The 22824-nt window shown below is 42.4% G+C and overlaps 1 protein-coding gene across 2 annotated transcripts in view; it reads right to left on the bottom strand.

The window, feature by feature from the left end:
* The window catches only part of Osbpl11 (oxysterol binding protein-like 11), a 73550-nt gene that overhangs the window by 9453 nt on the left and 41273 nt on the right, over positions 1–22824 (bottom strand). For both annotated transcript variants that reach the window (XM_011245797.3, NM_176840.3), the window contains exons 6-10: positions 19317–19518; positions 17001–17146; positions 9180–9320; positions 6505–7003; positions 4712–4898 (exon numbers count right to left, since the gene is read on the bottom strand). In XM_011245797.3, the coding sequence (XP_011244099.1) occupies positions 4712–4898; positions 6505–7003; positions 9180–9320; positions 17001–17146; positions 19317–19518 (1175 nt within the window). The remainder of the gene's footprint in view (positions 1–4711; positions 4899–6504; positions 7004–9179; positions 9321–17000; positions 17147–19316; positions 19519–22824) is intronic.

The raw sequence follows: 22824 nt of genomic DNA, 5'->3' as shown, positions 1-22824 counted from the left end.
GCTTGAACCAGCATGTCCAGCATGACTGGAATCTCAACAGGCACGGGGTGAGTGCATAAGCAGGTTTATGAGAAACATTGCCTGCATCAATAAATGAGAAAACAAAACCTGTAAGGGCTCAAATAACATGGTCAAAGTGATAGCACTACCCAAAACAAGCAAGAGTATTGGAGTGCCCCAGGGACTGCCAGACTGCTTAGCAGCTACTAAATACCTCAAAATGCTGGCATTTTAGATAAATCAACTCATGTGCCAAGCCTATGTCTATCCTATTTCTTTAGATGAGGAAACAGAAGTAGAAAAACAAACACGTAAATTGTTCCAAATCACACAACTAGTAACAAAGGCATGATATTAGTACAGGCTTGCATGGCCTCTGAAGTCAAGCTCTGTCTGACGCGTCCAGGTACACATTCCCATAAGTAATCCAGCCTGATACAAGCCATTGCTTTGTAGCAGTAACGTGCACATGGGGATAAAGGACCTCAAAGAACTACTTTACAAGACCAAGGAATTAAGGAACCAACTCAAGGAATGGGGCTGTGCTGGTGTGAATGAGAGTGGCCCCCACGGGCTCGTAGATTAATACGTGGTCACTAGGGAGTGGCATTATTTGAAAGGATTCAGAAGTGTGGCTTTGTTGGAGGAAGTGTCACTGGGGAAGGCTCTGAGGTTTCAAAGAGACACCAGGCCCAGAGTCTTCCAGTTGCCTGCATGCCACCATGCTTCCCACCCTGATGATAACTGATGAAACCTCTGAAACTGTAAGCAAGCTCCAATTAAAATGCTCTCCTTTACAAGAGTTGCTGTGGTCACGGTGTCTCTCCACAGCACTAAGACAGGGGTCAAGCTCTGGCATTCTTTCCTGACTCAAAAGTATGACAAAGGTAGAGGTGAGTGATTTGGTAGTAAAACTTATACCAAGTTTTAAAAGCCACCATCTAAAAAGTAAGAAAGTTGGGCAGGAGAGATGGCTCAGTGGTTAAGAACACTGACTGCTCTTCCAGAGGTCCTGAGTTCAATTCCCAACAACCACACGGTGGCTCACAACCATCCATATATAATGAGATCTGATGCCCTCTTCTAGTGTGTCTGAAGAGAGCGACAGTATACTCACGTACATAAAATAAATACATCTTGAAAAGGAAAAATAAAAGTAAGTAAGTTCTATTAGTGGTAGATATGAGGTTAAATAAATTGGGATATTGTAACTGCTAACCTTGGGCAAAAGCTAAAATTATCAGTCTTATTATTAAATACTTCTGAGGGCCTAAGAGAGACTTAATCTTTTCATCCACAAAATGGACAAACTATCACCTTTCTCTGAAGTACTCCTGTCAGATTTTATTTTAAAAGTATTTCTGTGTATGTATCTGTATGTTTATGTATGTGTGTGTGAGTGCTCATATGCCTGAGTGTATATATGTGCTGTATATCTGTGCTGTATATATGTGCATCATGTACATGCCTGGTGCCAGCAGAGGTCAAAAGAGGGCACTGGATTCCAGGAATTGAAGTTACAGACAGGTCGTGCACCATACCCTCTTAACTATGCTCTTAACTGCAGAGCCATCTCCAGCCATATTTGACAGGTATCTACTTGTTTTAAGTAAAGTTCTGTATGTGTCTATCCACAGCAGACAAAAGAAACTCCACCAAAAACCCCCAAACCCCTGTATTAAAGGCTCTGGCTTTGCTGGAATCTGTCAGCTGATGTGGCCTCTTCCCTGTTGGGTTCTGACCCTCTGGACATCTCTGTTGTCTAGAAAACTTTCACTGATTGACAGTCATTGGTTTAGATTAACTACTTCAAATAAGTTACTTTCCATAAACTGTACAAGACACAGAGGTCTTGTGCTCATAGATCAGCATTAAGAAAACCTGAAATGTTAAACACACGGGGTTGTCCCTTCGAAAGAAGGATCACTGTATCTGGTACTCCTACAGAAGGCTGGGAATGGGTGTAGTTACTAGCCTTGTGAACTTCACTCTATCTTTGTGACTAGAGAATTTTCTGGCACCAGACCCTTGTCATAATTTGTTTCTTTCAGTCAATCTACAGAACCTATATTTATGGACTTTACAAATAATATCAATGTAGTCACCTCTGATCTGTATTTAGCTTCCTCTGTTCCTCAAGATTTCAGTGTGCTTTGCTGTTCACATAGCACTGAGTTAATTATCACCAGGATCGTGTTCTTTACCAAATAGTGCTGTGCTTTATTATATATGCTTAAAATAAATTACTGGGGCCAGTCTCCCAAAGTTTGACCCAATGCTGGCTAGTAAGCTGTGCTATGCTGTGTTCTAGCTTCCCATGGATTATCTCTCTGTGTGCCTGTGAAGGTTACAGAGACCCTGAAATTAACCACTCTTTTGATGAGTATCCTTCCTTCCTTCTTTATTTATTTATTTATTTATTTATTTATTTTTAAAGATTTATTTATTATACGTAAGTTCACTGTAGTTGTCTTCAGACACTCCAGAAGAGAGTGTCAGATCTTGTTAAAGATGGTTGTGAGCCACCATGTGGTTGCTGGGAATTGAACTCAGGACCTTTGGAAGAGCAGTCAGTGCTCTTACCCACTGAGCCATCTCTCCAGCCCTGATGAGTATCCTTAAGAGGTAAGAGCTCGTGCAGTTTTTCCAGAAGACCTGGGTTCAGCACACACATGAGGACTCATAACCACCTGTAATTCCAGTTCCAGAGAACTTGATGCATTCATTCTTCTTGGAAACCAGGCACACATGTGGTGCACATTCATACACGGAGGTAAAACATACACAGTAAGTCTAGAGATAAAAACATCCCAAATAGTTAACTATCCTACATAAAACAGTTATCCCAACTTAAGACAAATACATCTATAAAAACTCAAAAGTGTTTGCCTCGGAGCTAGAGAGCTGGCTCAACAGTTAAGCACACTGGCTGCTCTTCCAGAGGAACTGGGTTCCATTTCCAGCACCAACACAGTGGTTCACAACCATCTGTAACTGACACCTTCACACAGACATATATGCAGGCAAAACACCAATGCACATAAAATATAAATACTTTTAAAAACTGAACAGTATCATGCAGATACTGATGCAGATCAACATTCAGCAGACATGGTGGTGTACTTGTAACCTCAGCGTTTCAGTTAGGACCCTGGGCTCAGGACAGGCCTGGCATGAACGCCAGAGACCCTGATTCAAGCGGTAAAAATAATAGCAAGGTCTACATCTCCACAATTCAAGCAGGCTTTCAGAACACAGTGGCTTCATTTCAAATACAAGATTTGTTTTGAAAGCAAAAGAAAAGATTTCTTGGCCTAACTCACAGTATCAATAGATATACAGTGGGGCTGAGGAAGGTACCTCAGTCCCCTGTATGTAGAAAGCCTAAGTTCGGTTCTCAGGACTGCATCACTCAGAGTGTGGTGGCACATACGTGTGAGACCAGTGCTTAGGAAGAGGCAAAAGGCTTAGGAATTCAGGGTCATCCTTAGCCGCAGAGAATTGTAGGCCACCCTGGGCGACACCAGATCCTGTCTCAAAAATAAATGGCACAAAATATAGAATATGCCGAACTCAAGACATTCAAAGCTAAATATTACACTGAATGACTGGTAACTGATAAAGGAGCTGCTCTCACTTATAGAAACTTGACAGTGAGAAGTGTCTAGTTGTAAAAAAAAGAAGCGACACTTTGAGATAAACTAAAATTGGGTTTAGCTATTTGGGATACCAACAAGTCTGTGGACCTAGCAAATCAATACAAGTAACAGAGCTTTTACTCAAAGTTAAAGCTTTGCCTTTGGGTTGTATGCATGGTATATTAAGAAATATCTCAGTTTTATACTGCACCAGACACCATCTCCCTCCCCACGTGTTCCTCAGGGCTGGGACGGAGAGACCTATGCAAATGCTTCTAGAATATAGTACTAAGCCCCAGCACTTTGCTCCTCTTCTTCTGGAACAAAGGACATGCTTTCTTTGCCAGAATGAGAAGCTTATTAAGCACCACATTTTTTTATATTTGATAAGCCAACCAGAACTGAATTTCTTTTCTTTCTTGGGGGGGTGGGGTGGAGGGTTCAAGACAGGGTTTCTCTGTGTAGCCCTGGCTGTCCTGGAACTCACTCTGTAGACCAGGCTGGCCTCAAACTCAGAAATCCGCCTGCCTCCGCCTCCCGAGTGCTGGGATTAAAGGCGTGCGCCACCACGGCCGAGAACTGAATTTCATTTCCAGTTATACCATTGACCTAATTAGTTATGGAAATCATGGTATTTTCCTCCTTTATTAGTTTAACTTGTTTTATGTATGATTTTTTTTTTTCCTAAGAGAATTCTCCGGAGTATTCTGGTCTCCAGACAGGCCTGGAACGCATGATCCTCCTTGTTCAGCCTCCCTCGTGCTGAGATTAGAGATGTGTGTGTACACCACAGCTGGCTTCTAACAACAGGCCCATTCTGCCCTCTTCTTTCTCTAGAGCACAGAGATATGACACATAATTGATTGACTGCTTGCTCATGGTTCTAGAGACTGGACCCAGGGTCTCAAACATTCTAAGTGAGCACTCACCACACACCAAAACTCAATCCCTGAAGTCTATTTTTTGGTTATTGGTTTTGTTTTTGAGATAGGTAAGACAAAACAGAAAAAGAGTCAAAGAGTTATACTATCAAAGAGCAGAACCAGAGGCAGACATCATTAAAGCGCTCTTACCGGTGCAGTTTGCCACCATAGAACGGCTTAGTATGAAAGGTGATGCTGGCTGAGTATCCCGTCTTTGCACAGTTGACGCTGACTTTGCCCCCTAGTTCTACCCACGGGACAGTGAGAATGGAACGGGCATATGCACAAGGCAGAGAAAATGTGTACTCCTCTCCGTGCTCCAACAGACAAAGGACACCTGAGTGTGAAGGCAGGAGGGTGGTTACAGCTCTTCAAAGACACAATTTAAAAATCTCCTTTTCCTATCTAGCACTAAGCATTATGACTTTATATTCATTAATCTCTTGATAGCGTGACTTCATTTGAGAGCAATTCCTGATCACACTGAATCGGAGCTACTTTCACTGTGACCTTCCTGCTCCTCTGGGGCTCCTGAGCCCTGGGGCTGAGGTGGCTGCCTGGTGTGGAGCACCATGCTAAGGCCTGGGCACAGCTTGGCAGTCACTCAGATGGGACGACAAGAAAGTGTTCTGCATTCTAGTTTACATATTTGAAAGAAAAACAAAATGCCATCTTTTTAATCAACTATGATCATCCTAAATTTTGTCTGCCAAATTCTGATGCAACAAAATGTATAAGAGAGCCAGGTAGTCATTTTCAAGCAAATATATTTATATTTGGGGTTTCTATATTAACTGATGTTACACTAAAGAGAGCGAAAAAGGGGATTATACTAGTGAATAACTGATCTGTACAAGATAACTAAGGCACACTAAGCACACACAAGCTATATTACTGCCCTAACGTTTTATTTATTATATTCCATTTATTTGTATGAGCATGTCTATGTGTGTCTGTATAAACATGAAGGCCAGAAGACAACTGGGTGTTGTTCCTCAGGTATCATTCAGCTTTTATTTTGGAGACAGGGTCTCTTACTAGCCTAGAACTCATCATGAAAGTGAGGGCGGCTGGCAACGAGCCCTATGGATCCACTTCTCCTGACCTCTCCAGCAATGGGATTACAAAACTTATTTGCGCCTTACTCTTACAAGTTAAGATATTTAAAATGTTAAAATAATTAAAGACAAACAGAACTGGGTGTGGTGGTGCATGCTTTTCATCCTGGCACATGGGAGGCAGAGGCCAACCTCATCTACACAGTGAGCGGCAAGTCAGCCAGGGTTACAAAGAGACCTCATTTTAACCAGATTTGAATAAATATAGTGAGAAGAATCAGAATCCTAAAATCTCAGGGTTTTTTTGTTTTGTTTTCCCAAGCCAGGGTTTCTCTGTGTAGCCCCGGCAGTTCTAGAACTTGCTCTGTATATCATGCTGGCCTTGAACTCAGAAACCAGCTGCCTCTGCCTCCTAAGCACTGGGATTAAGGACATGTGCCACCACCTCCTGTCAGTTAGCAATTAAACTAATTTCTCTCTAATGTTGAAGAACATAACAAAAGCAGACCGAATTGATCATAGATCCCATTTCAATTGTGTGTGGGGTAGGAGGGGCATGCATGTATTTATGTGTGTTTGTGTGTATGGAACAGGAGGCCTGAGGTCAGCATGTAGCATCATCCTGTAACATGGCTGACCTTGAAATCATATAGATCTGCTTGCTGCTGCCTCTAAGTGTTGGCATTAAAAAGTGTCTACCATACCCAGCTTCCACCTTTACTATTATTTGTTTTGTTTTCTGTTGTTTCTCTGTGTAGCTCTGGCTATCCTGGCTATCCTGCATCATACATACAAATAAACCTTAAAAACCCTATAGGTAATACCTATAGAGCCTTTCCAAGCTTAGCTAATCTGATATAAAACTGGAGAACATTTTCTACTCACCTTCTCCAACCATTGTCACACCTATTGACATGCCCAAGAACTTGCTTTTAGTCCAGACATGTGCATTTACACACATCTTCCTTTCTGCACATTCTGCATAAAATCCTGAGACTGGAGGATGATGGGAAACCTGCTCAGCAACGAATCTGACAGTGTAGCAGTCTGAGACACTCTGGGTCGGAGCCTCCTCCGGCAGAGGAGCATGATCAGTGATGGCTGGGGTAGAAGAGCTGCTGCTCACACCAGATGCCACTTCGCTCTTAGGCATCCTCCAGGAGCAGTGGAAAGTTTCTCCAATGATAGGGTTGTACGGCTTCTTAGCAATGGCTCCCTTTCTGCCTTCATGAAATGAGGTAAGGTAGTACTCAACAAATCGAATCATTCGGTCCTCTGGCGTGGCTCCATTGGTGATGCCTATGAACAGGTCTGGATGCGACATGAAATCTGCGTACATCTCCAGTAAGGAACGCTTCTCCAGGATAAACGTAGGAAGCACCACCTAAAACATCAATATAAAGCAATTAAGAAGGGGGATTAATCCACATACATATTTGCAAAGTAATGATCTCTACCATCCAAGAGCATCTCAGACTAGACAGGTATTGGAAACAGAAATGCAAACCAAAGGACCTGGTCTTATTAAAAAAAACAAAACAAAAACAAAAACAACTCAAGCAGGAAGAAGCCCTAGCATGTTTAAAAGGAGGTGAGGCTCTGCCTGAATGGTTAAGATTAAATACAAATTCAAGATGAAAAAACAGACAGAAGGACTGACGTGAGTTCCAGAGCAGCAAGGACTGTTCCGGGGCTGTGTCTGACCCTCTTCCTAAGGCTCTCAGATTCCAGGGTGCGTGAATATATCAACACATAGCACACTACCAAACTATTAGATAAAACATGGTTTCTTCTCCTTTCTTTTTTTTTTTTCTTTTTTATCTTTTCTTCTCCTTTCTTTTTTATTTAAAGATTTAATTTTATTTTTTTAACTCTATGTCTATATTGTACAGGCAAGTGGAAGCCCAGTGGAAGCCAGAGCAGGGTTTCATGTCCCCTGAATTAAAGATGGGTTTAAGCTGCCTAACGAGGGTTCTGGGAACCAAACGGAAGTCATGTGCAAGAACGGTACCCACTCTTTACTGCTCGGGCATTCACTCCAGCCCACACCCCCTTTTCTCTTTAAAGATAAATTGTGCCAGGCGTGGTGGCACACGCCTTTAATCCCAGCACTTGGGAGGCAGAGGCAGGTGGATTTCTGAGTTCGAGGCCAGCCTGGTCTACAAAGTGAGTTCTAGGACAGCCAGGGCTATACAGAGAAACCCTGTCTCGAAAAACAAAAACAAAACAACAACAACAACAAAAAAAGATAAATTGTGCGAAGCTGAGCATGGCAGCACACACCTACAATCAAGGCACTCGTGAGCATGAGGCAGCATTCCTTCAAACGTGAGCCAGCCAGTATGTGCTAGTTCGTTTTTTTTTTTTTTTTAAAGATTTATTTATTATATGTAAGTACACTGTAGCTGTCTTCAGACACACCAGAAGAGGGAGTCAGTTCTTGTTACAGATGGTTGTGAGACACCATGTGGTTGCTGGGATTTGAACTCTGGACCTTTGGAAGAGCAGTCGGGTGCTCTTACCCACTGAGCCATCTCACCAGTCCTGCTAGTTCGTTTTTATAAACTGGACACAAGCCAGGATCATTTGGGAAGAAAGAACCTCAATGGAGAAAATGCCTCTATTTGATTGGCCTGTAGGCAAGTCTATAGGGGATTTTCTTGATTAGTGATTGATTTAGGAGGGCCTAGACCATTGTGGGAGGTACCATCCCTGGGCAGGTGATCCTGGATGGTATAGGAAGGCAGGCTAAGCTAGCCACGAGGAATAAGCAGTAAGCAGCACTCCCCCACAGCCTGGGCTCCAGTTCCCCTCTGCAGGTTTCCGTCTCAACTTATCTTCATGACAGACTATGAGCTGTAATCGGAAATAAACTCTTCTCCAAGTTAGTTTTGGTCATTGTTTTATCACAGCAACAGAGGAGCAAACTGAGATACAGGGCTACACAAACAGACACTGTCTTAATCAAACAAAACAAAAAGCTGTAGGTAAGGACCTCTTCACTGCTCATGAAAACTTTAGTAAGCAGCTCTCTTGACAGTGTGTCCTGCAGTGTCGCACTGCAAGCCTGGCCACCTGAGTTTGACCCCTCTAAAGTATGCTGGAAGGAAAGAACGGACGCTTGCCTGTAGCACCACACACATCATATAGACACACACAGGTTCAAAAGAAAAGGCTCCTATCAAGTGTGCAAGTCTAAGTTAAAAAACTAAAACCAACCAAGCACAACACCCCCCAGACAAACAAATGAACAAAGAACAGTTTTGACTTTTCAGTGATGTAGAGTCAATTCTAAAGACAAAAGGCTTTCTGTTTAAAGTGCCCTGACAGGTATGTATGGAAAACAATCTTTCACCTCTACATTTACAGCTTTCCATGGAACCCAAATCTCAGGTTATTTATGACAGATGTCTCCTAAGTAGCTCAGGCTGGCCATCTTCCTGCCTTGGTTTCACCTGTGCAAGGATGGCAGCCATGAAGCTCCCCACGGGGCTGTCTCCTGTCAGTCTGAGGCTTGAGGTACAGAGCCCTGGCCTCCCAGGCGCTGACCTGTCACTTACTCTGGTTAAGTCCATGCCCAGCTTGAGCTGTGACAGAAGGTGCAGGATGACACTGCGCTGCTCCTCCACGGCCCCCAGGTCATCCTCCTTGTTGTCACAGGTGTCCTCTACCTCATCATCTGCATTGATGTCTTCAGGTTCCTTGATGTGGGAGAAAGCAGAGTCCACTATTAAAGGTACTCATTAACGCCTACTGAGAAAAACAAGTCAGCCTTGGAGACATTTATACTGAGTCTAAATAGTCAGAGGGTAGGCAAAACCCTGCTGAAAATACAAATCCCATCATTAAGCCAAGAAATAAATTCCCTTTGGGGAGACCATAACTCTGGGATTAGCAGACGGTAGTCCTGTGACATATGTAACATGTGTTTCTGTTTACTCTTTGTTTGGCTTGAGACATCATCTTTCTGTGTAACCCTGGTTAACCCTGCCTTCACCACGTAACCCAGACCTCAAACTTGTGCCAGTTCTCCTGTCTAGCTTTCTAGGTACTGAGACCAGAGAAGTATGTTGACATGCCCAGCTAAAATATACTTATTTTTCAGGAACAATATTTTTCAAAAAGAGCCAGAAATGTCCCCTGAATAAATTTATCTTTGACCCAGACCTGGGAATCACCACATCTACAATATTAAGTGTTTTTTGTTTGTTTTGAGACAAAGTCTCTCACCATATAAGGCAAGCTGGCCTTGAACTCAGCCTCCCAAGTCTTGGGAGTACAGGCATAAGCCACCAAGTCTTGATAAATTCAGGTTTTGCTTTTTATTAATTGAAAAAAAAATTTGTGTGTGTGTGTGTGTGTGTGTGTGTGTGTGTGTGAAAGAGAAAAAGAAAAAGAAAGAGGGAGGGAGGGAGGGAGGCAGGCAGTCAGTGTGTCTGTTGATGCGACTGTGAGTGTGCAGGTGCAAGGAAAGGCCTGAGTCCATCGATTCCCTGAATGTGGGGTTGTAACCACCCAACCGGAGACCCACACTCAGGTCCTCTTTAAGAGCAGTATGCCCTCTTAACTGCTATGCCATTTCTCCAACCCAAAATTCAAGGGATCTAAGGATGAAATATGTGTGCTTGTTTAAGCTAAAGCCATAAAGTAAAATTTAAAGGTGAATGCACACCACGTCAAGTCTAACCACTGTGAACTGTATTTTGCTATTCAGTTGTGCCTGAGAAGATCTGTGATTGAAGAGAGACCCTAGATATGCGTAAAAACTCTACCTTCTCAGGCAGTCACAGTGCCACCAAAAGCATTCTGTATTGTAATCAATAACACCTAGAAATTGAAAATGTGTACTTCCATATCACCAGTTCCTAATGACTGCTCACACAATTGCATATTTATTGCTAGGGTTTATGGTCTTTGGGTTTTTGAGATGATGGAGGAGAGCTCCACTCTACAGCCCAGGCTACATGCCTATTAATACTTGGTAACTTTTGTTTGTTTAGAAGTGTTTTGAAATGGCCCAGGCTGGACTTGAACTTGTCTCTGAACTCCTGATCCTCTTGCGTCTGCTTCCTACATAATCGTACAGGTGAGTACCTATTGTGCCTCTGACTGTGTGCACACACGTGAAGGCCACAGGCGATGTCAGAGCTCTTCCTGTATTGCCTTTCATTTATTTTTTAGACTAGCTCTCTCAATGAGCGGAGTTCACAGATTCATCTAGGCTAGCTTGTCAGTGCGCTCCAGGTATCTGCCTGTCTCTGTCTCCCTACCCCTGCTCCCCACACTGCAGTTAAAGACGCCACTGCCCCTGGATTTCACAAGGCTGCTGGGAAACCCAAACTCAGACGCTCATACTTGCACAACAGAATCGGCTGAAGGAGCCAGGTCCTTAATGCCCCTGGCATTTATTTATTTATTTATTTAGCCAGGGTCTTATTTTGTACATACCTAGGCTGGCCTGGAAACTCACTTTGTAGTCCAGGCTAACTTCGAACTTGTGGTACAAAGTTCCACATGAGTACAAAGGTTTAAAGTACAGAGTTTAAAGGCTGACTATCACACCTGCCCAGCTTGCATTGAACAACAAATATACCGAGGTTCAATAGAACTTGATCAGCAGTCAGCATGTTTATGCAGATCAGACTGTTCACATCTTTCTGTCAGAGAGCTGTATATAGGATACTATCTTTTAGCCAGGCAATGGTAGTGTGGATGCCTCACTGTAGCCCAGGCTAGTCTTAAACCCAGAGTAATACTTCCTCTAACTCAACCCCACAGAGATGGAAATATAGATATAGGCCATCATGCTTGAATAGCTAGGATTTTTAAAAAAAGATTTTATGTATACGAATACACTGTTTTTATCTTCAGACACATCAGAAGAGGGCATCAGATCCCATTACAGATGGTTGTGAGCCACCAAGTGGTTGCTGGGAATTGAACTCAGGACCTCTGAAAGAGTAGCCAGTGCTCTTAACCAACTGAGCCATCTCTCCAACTCAAGCTATGAGGATTTTGTTGGTGACATTTTTATTTGCCCTACCACAAGTAAAAATTCTATCAAACAAGATACTCATCTGTTTTTGTTCTGTGTAGCTAGACTAAAACCAAAGCATACACACACACACACACACACGGGGGGGGGGGGGGGGGGCGAGCACCTGTGCATACACACTCTCCTAAAGAACCTTAAAGTCCAATCCGTAAAACAACAATCAAGTTATAAGAGAGTGGGCTTCTAGCCACTATTCTTTAATTATTACTTGTGTGTGTCGCACATGTATGCGCCCTCACAGGTGCAGGTCAGAAGACAGCTTTCTGGATTCAGTTCTCTTCTTCCCTAGGTTCAAAGTACCAAACTCAGGGCAAGAGGCTCATGTAGCAAGCCGTGCTGTCTGGCCAGGGTTCTAAGCATCACTTTGCTTTATCTTTCTCCTCGTGTTTTGTTGTTGTTGTTGTAATTTTTTTTTAAAAAAAAAAGTGAGTATGTATGTGAGTACACTGTCACTGTCTTCAAACAAACCAGAAGAGGGCACCAGATCCCCTTACAGATGGTTGTGAGCCACCATGTGGTTGCTGGGAATTGAACTCAGGACCTCTGGAAGAGCAGCCAGTGCTCTTAACCACTGAGCCATCTCTCTAGCCCCTATTTTCTTCTTTTAGGGAATTCTGTAAACTCACATTATGACAAGTCATTTATGGTCTTCTTTGTTTCCTATGTTAAGAGTGCACACATTTTGTATGTGACACCAGAGAGACTTCTGTTTTTTATGACCTTGAAGAGAGATGTCAAGCCCTTCTTCTGTCCGTCTTTCAGTGAAGGATCTACCTGTCAAGAAGCTGCTCCTGCTCTGGAGCCTAGATCCGCTGCACACAGTCTGCTCAACATTCGCTCTTAAAGCAAGGGGGTAGAGACCGCCTTTTCTACACATGAACACCAAATCACACCACTGTATGAGCTGACTAATCACATGAATCCTCAGAGAAAGCCTTTCATAGTTAGATAATGGAGGATTAAATAATGTCCTCCAGCACTGTGAAAGGTACCATGACATCTAGGTTGGAGCTTACAGACTACAGATGAATAAGGCAAATCCAGCTTTAGCTGAGTGTCACTGGAGGGGGCACCTGCTCAGCTCTCTGAGCCCTTGGCACGCTCAATCTCAGCACCAACCAGCAAGCAGCGATGAGAACAGCAAAGCCCAGTTAGTTCCCGATCTAAACTTCATCTACTGGAGGTAGTATTAAAGAAAAACAACCATGAAGAACAACTCTAGAATAACAGTTTTCAGTATTAAACTATTACTGTCCATTTACTTACTTTGTATGTATGTATACGTTGTACATGTGCATGTGTGTATATGTGTGGGCACATGGTCTACATATGGAAGTGGGAAGACATTAGGGTATCAGTTCTCTCCGCCTTCCATGTGTGTTCCATGGACTGAACTCAAGTTGTCAAGCCTGGCGGCCAGGACCTTAACCACTGAACTATCTTGCTGGCCCAGTTTTCATTGCTTTAAAACAACAAACAAAAAAATCAAATAATTTATTGGAATAGGAAAACAAAATATTTTTTAAAAAATTTTTGAGGGCTGGAGAGATAGCCTAGCAGTTAAGAGCACTGACTGCTCTTCCGAAGGTCCAGAGTTCAAATCCCAGCAACCACATGGTGGCTCACAACCATCCGTAATGAGATCTGATGCCCTCTTCTGGGGTGTGTGAAGACAGCTACAGTGTACTTACAATAATAAATAAAGCTTTAAAAAAAAATTTTTTTTTTTGAGACAGGAACTTGTAATGTAGACCAGACTGGCATGGAACTCAGAGATCTCCTCTCTGCCTCTGCCTCCCAAGTGCTGGGACCAAAGACAAGCACCACCATACCTGGGAAAAGAAATTTTAACAGCTAAATGCTAACTTTAAACCTTGGGGTGAAGAATTCAGAAACTTCTCTTTTTCTCTGGCCTGTCAGAGGCAGCACAGGACAGCCCTGAGGTTTGTGTTTGCACAGACTAAAAGTGTGTGCTGTCACACCTAGCCCGGTGCTCTTTTTATTTTTTAAACAAATATTAATCATTATTATTATTTTTTTTTTAAAGATTTATTTATTATATGTAAGTACACTGTAGCTGTCTTCAGACACTCCAGAAGAGGGAGTCAGATCTCGTTACGGATGGTTGTGAGCCACCATGTGGTTGCTGGGATTTGAACTCTGGACCTTTGGAAGAGCAGTCGGGTGCTCCTACCCATTGAGCCATCTCACCAGCCCCATTATTATTTTTTTAAAGCTTAAACTAAAAACGCACTACCAAATTTCAAAACCCATGCTCAAATATGAAATCCCTACAAACACAGATGGCTAACAGTGACGATGGCCAAGAGTGAGTGTCTAGGAGCTCGAGCCATGTGAAGATGGCCCAGGGGCACAAGGTAAAAAAACCACCATTCTACCAGATCAAGGCTTGCTTCTCTTTTTGTCTTGATGTCAGCCTCAGGGGCAATAAGAAGTCATAGAATGAATGTGCCTGTGTATGTGCTTAAATGTATGTGCATGTGCATGGTACACGTGGAGGGAAGAGGAAAGCGGGTTTTCTACTTCTAATGTTTGGACTCTGTGGGAAGAACTTGGGCCATGAGGCTCTGCAGCAAGTGCCCTTATCCACTAAGCCATCCTGCCAGCCCAGGATCTATGGCTTTCTTTATTCCAGTTTGATGGAGGTGCACTTTCTCCCTTAGCTGACAGCACACTATTTACTACTATATCACAGTGAACAGAATGCACAAAGGTCCATTCTAGAGTGCTTGAGCAGAGTCCAACAGCCTTTACAGCAACAACTGTCTGCATATTTTCTGTCTGCACTAGGTGATCTGGTCACATTAGAAGGATTTGGAAATACAGCAGTCTCCTCCCAGATCCCGTGTCCCATTCCTTACGAAGGTTTTATTTTACTTCCACCATGCTTTGCATTCTTCTTTGGAATAGCATGCTGGGTTGCCTGACCTGCAGTATATGGTCTTTCACTAATGCATCCCGTCTCTCATCTGGCCCTCTCCAGAGCTATGCCCATCATCTGAAGTGCTCCTCAGAAGCACTGTCACATCCCTTCCCTGTAACATCCAACATGCCCAAAACCAGCTCAGAAGGCACTTTCTGATTTTCCTTGCTTTGTGATTAGTAACACAATTTTATTTTGTTATTTTGGCTCAAAAGCTTCCAATCTGGCATAGTCATTTGAAATGACTGGCTTTTGTCATTTGAAATGCATGCTGCCGATTCATTTGCCTTTATTTCTACTTCCACAGTCTTCTATAACATTTTAATTCCAAGCCACGTTATATACCAGTCTTCCACACATCCCTCTCCCAGGCACATGGCCCCACTGTCCCGCGTATGAAGTCTATGTTCTTGTTCTGCCTGAGTTCTTTGGAAGCATGGATCACATTGTATGCTATGAAGCAATGCTGCAGAAAGTACCACTTTATCCTGAGTACATGACTATAGCCCGTAACAACCCTGTGATTGGTTCCTGTAAGCTAGACACTCTGCTAAATCAGCTGTATCTTTCACAGTTTCACAAGGCTTAAGCAGCACGACTTTATTAGTGAGGACACTGAGGCTCAAAGTGGCATCATTATTGGTTTGCATCATTTTTAGGTGTTTTTTTGGTTTGGTTTGGTTTTTGGTTTGTTTGTTTATTTTGAGACAAGGTCTCATAATATAACCATGGCTAGCCCAGACCTCAGTCTGTAGACCAGGCTGGCCTTAAACTCATAGAGTTCCACATGCCTCTACCTACCAAGTGTTGGGGTCAAAGGTGCACATTACTATGCCCAACCTTAGGCTCACATTATTAAATGGAAAATTCTGAGTTCAAAATCATCAGGCAGTAAACACACACTACTCAACTTTATAGACCCACCCAGGTTTCTGTCATTCTGAATCCACTTATGCCATCTACTTCTCAAACCCTGCCTCTGTTCACAGCCATTTAAAAGCTTTGTCTCCAAAGCATCCCTCTTCAACATCACTCTATACTCCTTGTCTGTCTCCGAAGGGCCAGGTCACAGGAGTGTAAGTCCTATCAGTTAAGGAAAGATGTTTCATACCACCACCTGCTTGCATTAGTTAGTGTACAGAAGCTGTGGCTACAAGCAGAGTCCACTTTCTTCAGTGAAAGCATTAACTTCTCATTTGTGCCTTTCCTCTAATTCCAGACAGCCTGGTAATTACTAGTGTGTGTGTGTGTGTGTGTGTGTGTGTGTGTGTGTGTGATTTCCTTATTTAGCCTGCTTCCCTGAACCTCCCTGGACATTTCATGTTCCTGGCTCTAGGGCTACGTGTGTGTGTGTGTGTGTGTGTGTGTGTGTGTGTGTGTGTGAGATTTCCTTATTTAGCCTGCTTCCCTGAACCTCCCTGGACATTTCATGTTCCTGGCTCTAGGGCTACGTGTGTGTGTGTGTGTGTGTGTGTGTGTGTGTGTGTGTGTGTGAGATTTCCTTATTTAGCCTGCTTCCCTGAACCTCCCTGGACATTTCATGTTCCTGGCTCTAGGGCTCTTTCATAAAGTCAAAGATTTTGCCAGGTTTGAAAGTCCTAGTGTTTTATCTTTAAAGAAAGAACTTACTAGTTTATAAATAACTATAAAGCCTTCATTATTCTTGACTAAGTAATTATATTGGCGGTATAATGTAAAAAATAATCAAAAATCACAGGAGGGAAATAATAATTAACAATAGTATTTTTATAATAATAAGAAAGTTAAACCAGATATTTAACAACAGGGACATTAACTCAGCATCTTATTTTGACTTTCAAACATTAATTATATAGGTCAGAACACAAGATAGAAAATAGCTTCAACTACCTATGTAATTATGGTAGCCATAAAAATAGCAGACGTGAACACAGAAGGCAAAGCAAACAAAATGAAAAACAATGAATTTATAACAACAGTACAGCTACAGCAGAATCCAGCACTGTAGCTTCTGGAGACAGAATGAGCACAGCTTTATCTAATGCTACAGAGTAACATCTGTAACCCTACCTTAGTGAGCAATGCCTGCAGTCTCAATACAACTCTACGTTTATAAATGTAATAACAATGATTAATAAACAAAACCAACCAAACAAAACAAATATGTGTATTAGGCAGAAGAAAACCCAAACTAAAACAGGGACATTATTCTACCTGGAAAATCCATGTTCAAGTTCACTAAGTAGGACAACACTTAGAAGCTGCAAGCATGCTGATTACTCTCACTAGAGTGAGAACACAACACCTCTGTTGATACAATTGCCTTAACAACAAAACAACACAGTTCCCTTCCTAAGGAGTCCTCATTTATTCCATTAAAATCAAGTTTTCATATTACCTTACCCTGGCTAATACTCCAGACTCTGCAACGCACTGCGCTTCCGGGGCTCCCATGGGCTTGTTCGGCTCCGTTGCAAAGGGCTGCTCAGCTCCATTTTTATAGTGGTTTGATAAAGGAATCTTTGGTTCCAACCATTCAATTGTTGTCCCTGATGAAGTAAGAGAAATATTTTGCGAAGGCTTGCTCATAATCTGGGTAGGTGAGCAGATTTGGATTTTATTAAACAATTTTGTTTGACTCTCCAAGACTAAGACAGTTCGACCTGCATTGAAAGGAGACAGCTGCTCAACCTCATTAGCATGAGCACTATGATTGGGTATTCACAACAGGCAACTTGCAACTTGAAATGAGACACTATGAAAAGAAATCAACCCTGAATAGGGCTGATCTTGCTTCTTAGACGAGTCTGTGAATCATGAAAACAGCTCCCACTCAATTAGCCGTTGGTATCAATTATGTCCCTCTAATAATCAAAGTACATATAATTAGACTTTAGTGGGGAGCCACTCCAGGAACCTGAGATGGTAAAACAGCATAGTTTGTTTAAATTTGGGGTTACAATTTTCCTAACCAATCAAAATAACTCACTAGCTCTAACTGAAATACCATACATATATATCCTCTATTTAAATCATAAACAGCCTAATATAACTTTTAAACTGAAATTCTTTTCTACTGAATAAATAGAGCTGACCTAGTGAAGTCAGTAGTCACATTTAGAGACCTGTCATCTTCTCAGTTAATGAGTCAATGGTCTCTTGTTACCCTCAACTAGTCTAACAAAGTAGATTCTATGCCTAATCAATAATGGAAATGTTCCATTTGATTTCAGAGGCTGATCTGGGTTTCACAGAAGCTAGGTTATGGACTACAAGAATAAGGAATACTCAGACTACTAACAGGAAGAGAACAGGAGGACATTCACTAAATCAAACGTCAGATTGCAGAAGAGAAATAAACGCCAAACTACCCACCAGGCTAGTAATGTCTGCCTTCTGTAATGGCAGTCGGCACTAAGCGGGCGGGGGCATTGAGACTGAAGGAATGTCGGGCCTATTGTAAGGCTGTACAGAAATGAAGACACGTTCCCTCTAACTTAAATTTTGCTATCACTATCCAGATTTTTTTCTAAAAATAAAAGACACATGACTATTAATTAAAAGACCCATTTTAGAAGTCTACTGAGCTAACTAGAAACTATAATGAGACTTTATCAAACCAATGATCTGACATCAAGCCCCTCCAAATCAACACACAGACAACCTAGTCTTTAGATAACATCTACTCAGGCCCTATGGTCTAGGCACAGTAATACACACTTGTCATCCTAGAACTTAGGAAGCTGGGGTAGGAGTAGCTAAGGCTAGCCTGGGACGTGGAGTGAGATTACAGTCAGCCCATACTAATTACTGATACCTTATGCATGAATTAATGAGATGAAAATATGACTTCATGGAGTTAAACATTCTTCTGAATAGAGATTTCATTTTTCATGTCATGGAAGAATTTAATTTACTCATACATCTTTTCTGAGTCATGTATAAAACATCAAAAAATAAGACTGTATTAGTTTAAGCCACACTAAAGTTTCCCAAATGTTTTACATGATACATTCCATTTAATCTAGTATCCAGCACTAGTGCTGCCTGATAGACTTTAAAAGATTAAATAGTATTGACTAGAAAGAAGCTGTTTCATTTTCTTAGAAAACTCATTAACTGAAATTAGCCCACATTTCTTATATCAGGGTAACTCATCTAATGTTTAAATTAGGGGGTAAACCAAAGCACTCACTTAAGTATATAATACAACCGGTAAAATGCTACTTAGCATAAGAATGTAACCTGAAAAATAGTCCTGAAATTTAGTAAAAGCACATAATAGGCTATGATATAATATGATATAATACAATGTAATACTAGGGAATAAGTGAGCATCGGACAGAGCTGAAGGTCGGGACACAATTGCAATAGCTCTGCCCTCAGTACCTGAAAACAATAATAGAGTGACGCCATGCATTTTAACAGAAACTGAGCTGGACATTTATCTTCTGACTTGTTGAATTTGAGGTCTCTAAAGGCATATCCCATAATATTAAACATTAGAACTAAAATTACTCTGAATTTCAAGAAAGGACACAATCAGGAAGTGTGCGAATCACACTAGTGTGTCAACCAAAAACCAAGAGATGCAACTGATTTTTTTTCCTTCCTCCCTTCTTTTCAAACCCTACTTTCCCAGCATGAGAGCGACCCAAGTGCAGCCTTCCCGTTTCCTCAGGCCAGTGTTAAACCCTCCCTAACCTGTGACTGACTCACCTGAGGGCAGTGCACCCTTCTGGTGTGAGGCATGCTGCAGCTGCAGAATGTGAAAGCAGTCATTTAAGCAGTTCATAGTTGCCATGGAAGTAGCTTTAAGCATCAAGAGGTCCTGGTCCAAGGAACTGAGAAGGCCAGAAGCAGGAAGGCATTCGATCCGTCTAATTAGGTCTCGTTGTTGTCCTTCCGCATGAGACATCATCTGAGGAAATAGCAGTCCTGTGGGTCTCACTCACAGCATGAATGACACATGTGAATAATAGCATTCATTCTCTGAAGCATTTCCAGGCTGTATTGGGCTTGGAAACTTATCTAAGTTTGCTAGGCTATTTTCTTGCTTTAAAAAATTATTTTATTATCTTGTGTGTTTGGGTCTTTTTGTCTGCACACATATATGTGTACCACATGCATGTAGTGCCCCCAGAGGCCAGAAGAGTGCATCAAATCCCTTGGGACTGGAGCTACAGACAGGAGTGTGCCACATGTGGGTGCTAGAGATTGAACCCAGGTCCTCTGTAGGAGCAGCCAGTGGTCTTCACCACTCCAGCCCTGGCTAGGCTATTTTCGATTAAAGGGCATTTAATGGTGCTCACCAACTGAAGGCTGTGACCTTTGACAGCTGTACTTTTTCTCTGGAAGTAATAAAGCTCAAAATGCTTGCACTTTCTGCTAAGTGTATTACTTGGGGGGAGGGGGGGGGTCAAGACAGGGTTTCTCTGTGTAGCCCTGGCTGAAAACTCACTCTGTAGACCAGGCTGACCTGGAACTCAGGAATCCACCTGCCTCTGCCTCTCAAGTGCTAGGACCACTCAAGGCATGCACCACCACTGCCCAGCTCAACAGTATTATTTATCCAAGTCACAGAAAGATCATTCAGAACACTGTCAACAGCAGTACTGAGTTTGTAATTCCACAGTCTAGGCCCTCCATCATTTCCTCTGATACTTTAATTGGGCTTGTTGTGAGCAACTGTGAAAGCATTATAGTCCCCTGCCTCATCCCTCACCTAACTTCCTAAACAGGAGACCTCTTGTTCTTGCTATTGTTAGTCTGGTTTTAGAGCAAGTGCTACAATAAAAACTTTTCAGAAAAAAATATTTTAATTAAGACGTTGTTTGATTAGGAGCCTTATCCACCACCACTACTTCTGCCTACTTGCCACCCCAGGTCTCTTTCTGTAATCTGGACTGTCCTGGAACTCACTCTGTAGACCAGGCTGGCCTTGAACTCAGAGATACCCCTGCCTCTGCCTCCCAAATGCTGGGATCAAAGGCATGCACCACCGCTGCCCAGCTCAAAATTTAATTTTTTAAATTCTTATTTTATGCGTAGATGTGTGTGCACCTGCTAATCTATGTGTCCAACACATTCATGTAGTAAAAAGGGCATCAAATCCCTTGGGAGTGGAACTACAGACAGACAGTGTGTGCCACCATGTGGGTGCTGGGAATGAACCCAAGTCCTCTGCAAGAGCAGCCAGTGCTCTTCACCACACAGAGGAGCACACAGCTCATGCACAGACAGAGGAGAGTAAAAAGTAAACAAAAGCGTTCAACAAAGACCGTCTAGGACCATAAGAATTCACTGCTATATTTAACCAGACTTCTTGTTTATTTTGAGACATAGTCTCACTGTGTAGTGCTGACCACCTAGCAACTCACTATATATATATATATATATATATATATATATATACCAGGCTGGCCTTGAATTTACAGAGATCTGCCTGCTTCTGCTCCAAGAGTGCTAGGATTCAAGGCATGCACTACTATGCCCGGTGCTTAGCCAGACGTCTAAGAAAGAATTAAGAGCAACAGTCCTGAAAGAATTCCATTAAAAAAAAAGGGAGGGGACATCTCCACCCTTGGATGCCTGTTACCCCATGTGGTAAGAACATACCACAAAAGGAGAAGACAGAGCTGGGACACAGGAGCTCAGTGGTAGAGCATTTGCTTAGCATGAATAAGTCCTGTGTTCACCCTAAGGACTGAGGGATGGGTGGCGGTGACTACAGGCTCTAAACAACACAGATGCAAAAAGAAAACCTAAAGCATTCAATCCTTTATGATAAAGTGCCCTGTTAAGTTAGGTATAGGATCATACTCAGCATGATAAAAACTACATACAACAAAGTCATGACCAACATCCTATTAAATGAGGAAAAAATCTGAAGTATTTCTGCTGACATCAAGAACAAGGAAAGTGTGTCCACTCTCATTACCACTTTTATTTAATGTAATTGTTGAAATTAGGACGAAAGAAATAAAACATGGGAAATCAAATTGTTCCTTTTGCTCATGATATGTTTCTATACTTAGAAAATCCTAACAATCCTACCAAAAGATTTTTAGAACTAAAAAAGGGCTGGAGGTGTAGCTCAGTGGTAGGGTGCTTATCAACCATACAAGGGATTCCAGGTTCATTCTCTAGCACTCATTGCAAGACAAGAGTACAGAATGCCTGCAACAGCAGCACTTGGGAGGTCAGGGCAAGAAGACCTAAGTTTAGAAATCACCCAGGTAGATATTGCAAGACTCTATCTCAAAATGATGATGGTGGTAATAGTAATGACAATGAGGACATGGCAGGTGGAGAGATGGCTCAGTGATTAAAAGCCTTGCTAATCTTCCAAAGGACCCAAGTTTGGTTCCCAGAACCCATAACAGGCAACTCCTAACTACCTACAGGTGAATCAGACATTTCCTGACCTCTAGGGGCACCCACACATGTAACACACACACACACACACACACACACACACACACACACACACACACACACAGTGGCAGTTAAGGGCACTTTTTGCCCCGGCAGAGGACCTGCATTTGGCTCCCAGCATTCCTGTGGTGGCTCAGATCCACCCACAACTCCAGTTCCAGGAGATTCAATCCCCTCTTCTGTAGCAGCAGGCACACGCATGTGGTAAACTTACACATGCAGGCAATTCATACCATACATTTTTTTTAAAAATCGTATAAAAACATGGAGGTGGATTAGTGGCTACGATCACACACTGGTTTTCTAGAGGACATGATCAATGCCCAGCATCCATTCAAGTGGCTCACAGTCACCTGTAAGTCCTGCTCCAGGGACTCTGACAGTCTGGCTCTGAAGGGACCCACAAACATGTGACACACATTTCTCCAGATGCATGTACTCAGAAACATAAAAAGGAAAAAAGGGAATTGATGGAGTAACCAAAGTAGGTAGGTCTGACAGCATATGCACTTAGGACGTTAGGGCATGAGGACTGCCTCAAGTTCAAGGTCAACAAGGCTGAATGACTGACTTCAAGGCCAATCTGGGCTATTTGGCAAGACTCTGCATCAAAGAATTTTCACCAATGAAGGGACACTAGCCCACTTGACCATGTGGCTCTAGCAGGCCTTGTTCTTCTCCCCTATTCCCTCTGCCTTGCTAAAACCATTAGATTACATTCCTAAAGCCAGCTACCAAGGTCTCTTCCTTTACTGGACTCCTAGCTCCTGAGCAATGACACAGACACTAA

The sequence above is a fragment of the Mus musculus genome, chromosome 16, assembly GCF_000001635.26.
Source record: "Mus musculus strain C57BL/6J chromosome 16, GRCm38.p6 C57BL/6J".
NCBI classification, from domain to species: domain Eukaryota; kingdom Metazoa; phylum Chordata; class Mammalia; order Rodentia; family Muridae; genus Mus; species Mus musculus.
The sequence above is the reverse complement of the archived record's forward strand: the minus strand, read 5'-3'. Positions and strand labels throughout refer to the sequence as shown.